Source organism: Chroicocephalus ridibundus, chromosome 1 (genome assembly GCF_963924245.1).
Source record: "Chroicocephalus ridibundus chromosome 1, bChrRid1.1, whole genome shotgun sequence".
Lineage (NCBI taxonomy): Eukaryota > Metazoa > Chordata > Aves > Charadriiformes > Laridae > Chroicocephalus > Chroicocephalus ridibundus.
Genome location: NC_086284.1, coordinates 204510695 through 204521345, shown reverse-complemented (window position 1 = coordinate 204521345; position 10651 = coordinate 204510695). Strand labels below are relative to the sequence as shown.

The 10651-nt window shown below is 44.9% G+C and overlaps 1 protein-coding gene across 1 annotated transcript in view; it reads right to left on the bottom strand.

Moving 5' to 3' along the window:
• Positions 1 to 136: 136 nt before the first annotated feature.
• The window catches only part of LAMB1 (laminin subunit beta 1), a 46852-nt gene continuing 36337 nt past the window's right edge, over positions 137 to 10651 (bottom strand). The window contains exons 25-33 of the mRNA XM_063323413.1: positions 9848 to 10032; positions 8365 to 8606; positions 6150 to 6353; positions 5609 to 5753; positions 4639 to 4846; positions 4279 to 4420; positions 2798 to 2974; positions 1347 to 1506; positions 137 to 522 (exon numbers count right to left, since the gene is read on the bottom strand). Of these exons, the coding sequence (XP_063179483.1) occupies positions 386 to 522; positions 1347 to 1506; positions 2798 to 2974; positions 4279 to 4420; positions 4639 to 4846; positions 5609 to 5753; positions 6150 to 6353; positions 8365 to 8606; positions 9848 to 10032 (1600 nt within the window). The 3' untranslated portion in view covers positions 137 to 385. The remainder of the gene's footprint in view (positions 523 to 1346; positions 1507 to 2797; positions 2975 to 4278; positions 4421 to 4638; positions 4847 to 5608; positions 5754 to 6149; positions 6354 to 8364; positions 8607 to 9847; positions 10033 to 10651) is intronic.

Below are 10651 nucleotides of genomic sequence, written 5' to 3'. Positions count from 1 at the left end.
GGATTTCTTCGTTCACTTGCAGTTTTGTTCTGAGTGACCGTTCCGTATTTCTTAGTAATTGAAGCCCTTATTTAGAATTCTGTAGTTGGAGCCACGATTTTATTAGATCTCTAGCCAGTTTAAAACCAAGACTTGCTAAAGGTTTAATTGATTTACTATTTCAGCTACCAAAAATAGGAAGGGACTTAATGAGTCATACTGGGTACATACAGTGATACAAAAGTACTGTTTATTTTCAACATCAAAAAGTTACTTGTCTTTGGTTCTGTGACTTGAAAGTCAATATAAAACCTGTTTGCTTTATCAGGTCTTTAGTGTAATGTCAAAAAGAACTAGTGTAATACTTGTAAAATCCATCCTGAACACAAGCATTTCCTGCTCCCATTTATAAGCAAGTGCTATAAACAGCAACCTTCTGGCTGATTGTCTGTAAGAGGGAGCGAACTGTCTCTTCCAGCTCCACCAACTGCTTGGCTTTATCTTCCAGAACTCTTTGATTGTTTTCATATGTATTTTCCAAGTCTGTCAGCAAAGAAAGGGGAAAACCAGGTTAATTAGGGGTATTTTAATGCAGTAAAATGTAAATCATTATTGTTACGGATAAACTACTACTCAAACTTATTGTAGAAGAGAATCTGATTATATACACCTTTGTACATAATCAGAATGGCACCTTTTTGGGGACACAAAGCAACAAGGAAGTAATTTTCTGTAAGCGCAAATCCAAAAGTATACTTTGATTCATGTTGAAAATAGTTGTCGTTCTCTGCTGTACGGTGGCTTTTATGGAACAGTGAAATGTTGAGGCTTGTTATGGTCAAGACCATTCAGCCAGTTTTGTAACTGTGCAGGAACAGCTAAGGGGAAGGATGGGTTCCTGGCCTGGCAAAACCAGAAGGAAACCTTAGCTCCCTCCCTGGTAGTTACGGACAGACTGCCCCCTCCTGTTTCAATCAACTTTTAATTGGCAATGGGAAATGTTAAATTAATCTGTAAACTGGAACTCGGGTATCCTGATTACCTTTTGTTTTAATAGCTTTTTGGGTCGGGGGGAGTATTGTCTGAAGATGGGGTCTGGCTTGAAGAGTGGTCCTAGGCATGGCAGCTGTGCTCCCTCCCTCCCTGCAGTGATAGGTGCCATACCAGAAGTTTTGAGTGTCACTGTAAGTTTCCGCTTTTTTTACAGAAATCTTTGATTCAAAAGACTCTGTGTCCCTAAGAAGAAACCTCAGTAACAAACAATTAACTTCCATTTTTTCCCTACTGCTGATGCATGGTCGGTTTAACAGCATGACATTGCTTCATACTCTTAAGATGACAACTTAACCTCCTCAGAACAGCTTTACCTTTGAGCAGCTGGAGTTTGCTGTTTGCTTGAGCCAACAAGGCTTTAGCTTCATCTTGCAACATGCTGGCTTTCCTCCTAGCATCAGCCAACTCTTCTGTCGTCTTGGCTACGCGATCTTCCACCGTTTTGTACTTGTCGTTCAGCTCGGTGTTGAGGACCTGTTGTTCCAGATTCAAGCACAAGATGGAGCTCATTCAAAAGAAACTGCAGTAGGGGTTTGCATTTCCTCCCTCTGTCTTTACTACTCCGGGTGTAAGGAGAGACTATGCTGTTAGCACAGTAGTTAACAAAAGCAGAAACGGCATTGGGTTATTTCCTACTTAATATTCAGACTCTAGGAGTTGGGATGAAGACTCATCAGTTGCCCTTTTGCAGACCTGTGGCTGTTTTATGGCTTCAGTACTAACGCTTGGGAAGGGTTCCCAGGATTCAGTCACATAGTTCTGTAACTCGTGGAAGCACGGCCCCTAGTACAGCCGGAAAGCTGCAAAAGGTAAGGAATTGACCCTGCTTCTGGTTGAATGCTTGCATTTGGGGAGGAATACCCTGGTTAGTCTGCCAGTAACGAGAGCAGCTGCCCAGCATGCGTAGGTGAAGGTGCTGGAGAAGTCACGAGGCTGGTTTCTCAGCTGTGCTTTTCTCTGAGGTTAAGATTAAGATGTCCTATGACCTAACCCAGTTCAACCGATAAGGAAGTTAAGACGCTGTAGCAGTACTGAAAGTCCCCTGTGTTTACTTGATGGCCACCTGAAATACTACTTAGTGTTCAGAAATAATTGATTTGACGGATAATAGATCTCTCCTGGCAGAAAATACCTCTCCGGAGACTGACGGGCTAACTATAGACAACAGATCGGAGTGACAAAACTTCCTTTGGCAGATTTGTCAATTGTTTTGTTAATGAGCATTCTTTTGCTATTACAAAGGTGTGTAGCAGACATTGGGAGTAGCGCCATGTGGTCATAGAGCAAGTTTTGCATCTCTGATATTTAGAAATTACTCTGGTTTTATATTGAGCTAACAATTTTTCTCTTTGCTGGATTCTGTACGTGCCAAATTCTGGGTTGTTTGTCCTCAACCTGTCATTGTCATAGAGCCATAAACACCCTATGGAAAGGGAAGAAAAGATTACCAGTTCTCCTGTGGCAGACAGTGAAGCTGAGGGACAGAAACAAATCTATGGCTGACAGTGACATCTGAGGCTGACACTGTGACAGCATGACAGGTTTTAGAACCCAAAAACTTCCCAATACTGCTTTCTCTCTGTATCTAGTACCAAAGTAAGTAAAAAGCAGCTATCTTTGCTAAGTGCATTAAGTGGGGTTTTTTTGTCCCTGGCACTTGACCAAGAAATGAAATGGCTCACGTGTATTCACCAACGTTCCTTTACCCAAACCTGGGGTGAGAGTTTTATTGGCTTTCCCTTGACATCCTTCCTGAGCTTCTCACCTTTTTGACTTCTTCAGCATTTTGTTTTGCAGTAGTACTTTTTTCTTCTATATTGTTCACATTCTCTGAATTTGTAGCAGCCTTTTGCTTAAGGTCTTCAACGCTCCTCTCTAGCTCAAACAGACGTAAGGTGGCATTGTTCAATGTTTCTTCAGATGCTGCATTTTCAGATGCAATCTAACAAAGAGGGACAACAGTTACATTTACAAAAGACACTGAATATAATAGTAAGCTTTCTGGATAAACTCTGATCAACTGATTAGTTCATGTCCATAGATCTGATATAAACCCCAGTGTTTTAATTTTGTTACAAAAGGCCAATTGCAATCAGGATGAAAAAGCCTGCTGCTTGAAGATGGGGTGCGTATGGGGCTGCAGAAGCCTTAAGGAACATGGTTAAAGATTACCTGATTGTATTACACACGCAAGAGCTGCCTAATCCACAGGCAAAACTTCAGACATTTGACTCCATCATTTAATCATGGGCTTGTGAAACTGTGTATCTTCTCAGCTGGCCCAGCTTCATGGGTATAGCTAGCACTACTGCCTCATGAGGGCTATGAGATGAAGTCTGAAAATACGTTATCTGGCCAGGCTACAGCAATTACCACTTGAATCCATCCAGCCTTTGTTTATTTTAATCTCGTGCTGCAGTGGTGGATGACAGTGATATCCTGGCTGTGCCAATACACTACCAGTCTGGCGACAGGTGTGACTTTCCAGGGATCCTGGCACACCTGCTGTGCTAGAGGCCACAATCCTGTTCACTTAACGTCAGTGCTGCGGGGTATGGAGTGGGAAAAGCCTTTTTTCCTCTTTTTTTTTTTTTTTTTTTTTCTGGAGAGGGTGCGGCAAAGGGCTACCAAGACAATCAGGGGACCGAACACCTCTCTTATGAAGAAAGACTGAGGGATTTGGGTCTCTTCAGTCTGGAAAAAAGACAGCTGAGGGGGGACCTTATCAACACTTATAAATACTTAAAGGGTGGGTGTCAGGAGGATGGGGCCAGGATCTTTTCAGCGGGGCCCGGCAACAGGACAAGAGGTAATGGGCACAAACTTGAGCATAGGAAGTTCCATCTAAACATGAGGAGGAATTTCTTTACTTTGAGGGTGGCAGAGCCCTGGCACAGGCTGCCCAGAGAGGTGGTGGAGTCTCCATCTCTGGAGACATTCAAAGCCCGCCCGGACACGTTCCTGTGTAACCTGCTCTAGGTGACCCTGCTCTGGCAGGGGGTTGGACTAGATGATCTCCAGAGGTCCCTTCCAACCCTATGATTCTATGAAGAGCAAATGATCCCCTGGCATCTGTCATACTAACTCTAAGGTTGTGTATGTGAAGGCAAGAATGGGTTTAGATTCATCTTAAGTGCAGTCTGTGATTTGCAGTACCCAAGAGCCTCCCCTAGACAGGCTTACATCAGTTTCTAAGTATTGGACTTGGTGCTGTTTCTGTATCTTAAATACTCATAAAGAACTCACTGAGGTCAGCAGGTCTTGAGTTCCTTTAATATCTTCGTCAGCTTGTTTGATGGCTTTTTCAGCTGCATTTTGAGCTTTTTCAGCTTCTTCCAGTGCTGCTTTCACCATGTCTGCAGTGACTTTAACATCTGTTGCACCTTTGCTGTGGAGCAAAACTATGTTAACGCTAAAAATGCTTTTACTTTGGAACTGGAAAAAGTAGTCATCATACACTGCAATGAGCCAGTCTTGCCCCTTAGTGAAGGAATGAGTATCTACATTGGGGAAAGTTAAACTCTGCGTTTCCTGATACAATGAAATGAAAGTCTCATTCAAGCTGGTGGTGACCGAAAGCAGCTAATGCAGACCAGGGCTGCATACCTTGCTTTTTTAGCTTCCTCCAGTAGCATTTCTGCTCTGGCAATGTCTCCGGCGCTCTGCTGCAGAATGACCTCGACATCAGAAAGGCTTTCTACACGCTCGCGAATATCTTCTGTCAGGGCTTGCAGCTGCTGGGGAGTGCTTGGCATCTCCATGTTCAGCACTTCGTTAGCCACTGCCTCGATGCTATCCAGGTCAGCGCTGTCTTCTAGTAGGTGGACATAAATGACAAAGATATGAGTGAAAGCTTCCCCCTATTGAGTCTCAGTACTCGAACTCCTGTCTAGCTGCTCCCTTAAGAAGGAAAATCATAGGGAAAGTTCCTCCTCCCAACTTACAGAATATCAAGGTGCTAAAACTGCTTCCTTAGGGTGAAACTTCCCTCCCAGGAGAGGCCCAGCAGGCGCACAGGCCCTGCTGGCATTGCTCTCTTGGAAGCCATTTGAAGATCTTGGTGATTAGCTACACCATGGTGGGGCTAGGGTGGGGAGGGGAGACGTGAGCCCACAGGAAACAAAGCCAACAGCTGCACATAAATTATTTGTGCTAACAGCACACTCGGCCTTGTGCAAACAGGGGAGGAACGGGTTGGCCGTGCTGCCGCTCGCTAGCGAACAAGGCCCTCATTTAACCTTTACCTGCTTTCTTACAGAGATAAACTCACTGTTTCTGACTTTCCTCCCCTTTAATAGCACTCTGTCTTTCCAGTCAGAACTTATGAACACACTTGGCAAGCTACAGCAGGATAACAGCCACAACTGAACCGAACACAACAACGTGTCACAGTTTGCTCTCACTTTCCTATTGTCTTGGTTGTCTCTTGTTGCCAGATTTCATCATACGCACTAAGTCTGGCTGATGGCGGGGGGGGACACATAACTATTTTATTACCCCTTAGAAGATGATTCAGAGCCAACGATAGTTTTTACAAACTTAGAATTAAGATATAATTTAAATGCAAGGTTTTTACGCATTAGGAAGTCTCTAATCTGCTTAATAAGATTTCTCAGATCTTCGTTGCTTCTGTCCACTTGTTCTTTTGTAGCATTGGTTTTGAGCAGAACTGCTTGTGCATTTTGTTTTGCTTCATCAGCTCTCTGTTTCGCCTCAGAAACCTAAAGAGAGGAAAATGGAAGGCTTGATTGTGTATTTGCTTATGCTTTAAGGCCTGTTTAAAAACAAAAATTCATCTGGAGTTAGAGGTAATAGTAGTGAGAAATGCTTTTTCTCATAAAACTCACAGAACACTTTTAAAAGCTGGCCATGATCCATACCACCAATGCTAGTTTAAACAACTCGGGGTAATGTTTAGAGTTCTCCACGAAGCTTTGCTTTAGCAAGTGCCCTTTCTGAGGATCTTTACAAGCACGATGAAGTTACGCAACAGAAAAGTATTTTAAAGTAAGCCAGGCACATATTTTGTGAATTAGTGTCTAAACTTGTGTTACAACTAAAAGATTTACTTTATTATTATTTTTTTTTAATATCTAACAATTTATTTGACATATTACCATTCTGGAGAGTTGCTCAACTTCTGCTAACGCACTGAGGATGTCTCTGTCAAAATCCATGGCTTTCTGCCAGGCGTTGTGAGCTACGGTCACCAGCCCGTCGCAGCCAGGTCCTCCGCACTTCTTCTCTCCTTCATCCGTTCGGCAGTTCAAGCCACCGCACTCAGACTCGGCACAAGAAGCTCCCGCAGGAGTGCCACAGGTCTGCAGAGAGACGGGACACAGGCACAGCTTTATTTCCATTGCTGAGCTGCGGAGGGGGATGGAGTCAGCCACTGCTGCACAATGACAGAAACATGATGTTGTTTCTGCTCCTTGGAGTAGCATCCCAAGTGGCACAGGGAAGGACGCTGAAGCAGAGCTGCAAGCTGGAGGTGGTTCCTGCAGCAGGTCTGTACCAGCATGACTTTAATCTTTTTTCTGTGCCCTGTGCACCTTCGTGCCTTTAACTGGTTACACAGCTCCCTGATGCTGGAGTAGCTGGAGGTTACAAGGGAAGCCTTGCCTTGCCTTCATCGTCTGCTTTCCCTGTACATCATCTTCCGTTTACAAAGCTGCCTTTAAGCTCTGGTTTAAAGCTGGAAGCTGCTACCGTCTGCATGCTTTTCGTTTGCAATCAGCCTTCACTACTGTTGAAGGAAAAACTATTTTATAGGGAAGAAAGTGTTTGGTGCAGAGTAGTAACTTTTCCTTTGCTTTAATGCCCTAGAAGTGTAATAGAAACTGAAATGCTCCAAGGAACAGGAAACTTTTTTCATTGCCCTTAAAAAGCTGTTCCATTCCCTTCCATCAAATGTTTGCTCTGATTTCATCTTTCCAAACTACTTTCCAATTTGTGGATTTTGTCAAGGATGTGTTCCCACAGAAAATTTCAGGGTTGACTTCTTTTTTTTTTTTTAAAAAGCAAAACTATTTCAACCAGCAACATTGTACTGAGAATTATCCACTACTTGGTCAATCGTTTGGACAATGAAATTACTCAGGAGTTGGTTTAGCCAGCGGGAAAACTGGAAAATACCCCATTCTTGTGAGGTTCTCCCTTTCCAACCCACCGCTTTTGCCAAATGATAGTCACTAACCGATGTACTTTGCAGCCAAAAAACCTCTTTGGGAAAACCTAGGGGCTGTGCCAAGTTAGCTGCAGCTGTCTCCTGTGAAGTGTAAATGAGTCCCTCTTACCTGTTTGGCATGGAACCCAGCAGGAGCTAGAAAGCAAAAAGATTTTTTGTGTGTGTGTCCTGTGATTACACCTCCAAGCAACTCGGTGTTTATGGCCTTGATAAACATCTACCCAAGATTTTTCAGTCCTCAAGAACAGTTAAGCAGGAATGTAGGGGAAGGGAAGCTAAACAAAAAGATGTCTCTTTCTTCCCTCCCAAGAAAAAAGGAGAGCTGGGGGAGCGGGGAAGGGACAGCTGTAGTTGTAAAGGACAGGGGACAATTCAGCCTGTGAAGAACTCTGCCTCTAACACAGGCCTGGCCTGCCCGGGGGAGTTAATGGGCAGTCCCCTGCAGCCTGCCTTCATGCAGGATTGCTCTCTGAATGCAGCTGGCCGACTTCAAAGCGAACACGAGGGAACACCCACCCTCTCCCAAGAAAAAGCCACCCTTGATCATAGTTACAGATGAGCAGGCAGCTTCAACAGAGAAAATGCCCTTTTGACTCCCGCTCCCTGTAAATTCTGCTTTGTCCCAAGCACGAGGACGGGAGCGTGGTGATGCCGAGGAGGGCAGCCCATCGGTGCGAGCAGAAGCGCTGCCTGGCTGGGCGCCGCACAGGCACAGTGTGTGCCCTACGGAGCTGCAAGATGGAAGAGAGTAACATAGAGGAAAGAAAGCGCATGAACTGAGGACAGGCTTAAGAGAGCAGACTTGCTACAGTTCTCTTCACGCGGGAGCTTTGTCCACAGCAAAGGGCTTTGGGTTAAAGCCAGGGTGAGTAAAAGACAGGTGCTTTGTCAGGGCTGGGAAGGGTCGGAGGGAGACCAACATGAAAGGCTGGTGCCTGAAAGCCAGTAGGCCTCAGAGCCCAGTGCTTAAACAGCCCTGTTCTAGCTCACAAAATACCCTGTCATCCAAGAACCGTGCACTTTTCAAGAACAAACTGTATCTCACACTGTCAAGCTCTATACAGGTCCTCCCCACTTGTCACTGCCTCGCAAACCCAACGTTATTTTTGCTGAAGGTTTTATACCAGCGATTCTCAGCCGCGTACCTTCTCAGCCACTTCGGAGAGGTCCAGGCTCTGCAGCTTGCCTGCGAGTTCATCCAGAAGGCGTGACTGCTCCTCTTGTTTAGCCTTGAACTGGGCCTCCTTCTCATTGATTAAGTCTTCTACTTCCTGCCGCGTTTGTGCTGACAGCTCCACAGCGCTATCGGGGTGAACAGTGGAGGCATTGACCCTCTCCTCTGCCTCCAGGGACATCTGGAAATACTTGGTGATACTATCCAAGGCTCCTGCAGAAATCAGATGGAGCTGCTCAGAAATCTGTTGAGTAACCCAAAGTATGAAGGCTGGCAGATGACACATCAGGGTGAGCGATATGACTATCAAATTAAATAAAATGCTAGCCTTTGCAGCTATATTCAGTGCCATTGCAAGGATGACAGAATTTGGCCTGTTGTAGGGGAAAAGAAAAAAAGTTGGTTTTTTTATTATTTTTGCTTGGTTGACAGTGTGTCCAGTTTTCTGGATTTTTAATTTAAGCCTTTCTCTAACCCCAGTGACTGAATTCTGCTTGCCCTGAGGACAAAAGGAGATCAGCCTTTTAGGTTTATAGGGCAACAGCCTGTTTTCTAAGGATTCACTCATCCCAGTAGTTCTTGTTGCTTGCCCTGGGATGTCTGGCTTATGGAGTCACTGCTTGGAAACTGGTCAGTGCTTCCTAGGAAAAAACTGCTTGATGAAAGATGTTGATTTACAGAAGTGCTAGTTTGGGACAACTCCTGGAACGGCCTTGAGCGGGTGTGAGGGAACCCGCAGCGTGGCCATACTCTGCACCTTGGGGCAGCTTTCCTCTGCAGAATGATGCAAGTCGGGAACTCTCCCCTTCTACATCCTACTTGCCTCGCCCTGCAAAAATCCCATGTCCACTGGAAACAACCTCAGACTTCCTGCAAAGCAGGAAATTTAAAAAAATAATAAAATAAAATCCTTTGTTTCATGTTGGAATGAAGTCAGCTTTCAAAATTTCCAAAGAATTTGGTGACATTCCTCTTTCTCCTGCAAATTTTGATTTGTGGCCCATTTCAACGTGCCAATGGGCATGCAGGGCTGCAAGAACTCAGCCCTTACAGTGTGCTCTTAGTCACCAAGACCCAGGTACTTTTTCCAACCAAAGCCAGCAATTTAACAGACTGGGGAGAGCAAGTGAGATGTCCAGGTGTATCTTGGAATCTGCCGCACTTTCACATTTGTCGTGTCTTGTCTAAAACGTATTAATCAAGAGCCTTTAAGACAACTCTGTGCCCCAAGAACTTGAGCTGGCTTTGCACTGTGCAGAGAGAGAAAGAGAGAGGGGTTGAGGGGACAAAACAAAATTCCTGCTGCATCAGCAACTCTGCTAATGCACAGAAAGAAGCTGCCCTCCTAGGAACTGTTTTATTACAGGTTAGAAGATTAACCCGGTATTTAAAACCATGCACTAATTAAAACTTCAGCTACCCCACTGCTTTCTCCCCCTCCCTGTGACACTTACCCCGAACATCAGAGATCTTGATGAACTCTAGCTGTTCTGCGAGTTCTTTCACGACACGGTCTAGGCTTTTGGCATCTGCCTCCAGCACGCTCAGGTCAGCGTCTGTGCTATTGCTCTTCACGGCTAAGGCTGACAGGTTTTCTTCTATGTCAGCTATCTTAACTGTAACATCTGCTGTCAGCTTTCTGTAAAACAGAGGCACAGGACTCAACAGGGGGAGGAGGAAGGGTTGTAAGCCTCGGTGCTTCACTTCAGTGCAGAGTGGTGGTTAGAGCCGTGCCCAGCTTCTCCCACAGCAGGACCTGTCCTCCCTTGGTGGAGCTGTGAGTGATTTGTAACAACATGCCTACCTAGAATACTGTTTTGTTTCCTTTATCATACAAAACTACTTTTTAATCTACAGCACGTTTATAAACTCAAAGCACCAAATTGCTCAGAAAACAGCTGCTTTGTGTAAGATTAACTGGAGGCAGATTCCAGAGGACTGGTGTAATGCTCTTGTACCATGGCAACTGCATAGGTCAGAGTTGACTACTATGATCCATACATAATTTGCTTCACATCCCACACAGCTACAACAGCAGTTTTGATTACTACGAGCTCATGGGACAGATTTGAACTTCAGGAAGCGGGGGGGAAGCCTTAGTTTTAACACAATGGATTCTTTTAGTTCGTCTGTAAAGATCCTTCCTCACCAGCCGTTTCTCTAGAGCGATGAAGAAAAACCTCCTGCCCTCAGCATTTCAGCATGGCCTCAGTGAGCCACAGAGCAGCCTTTAGCTAGTGGGATAACCCTAAAAGGAA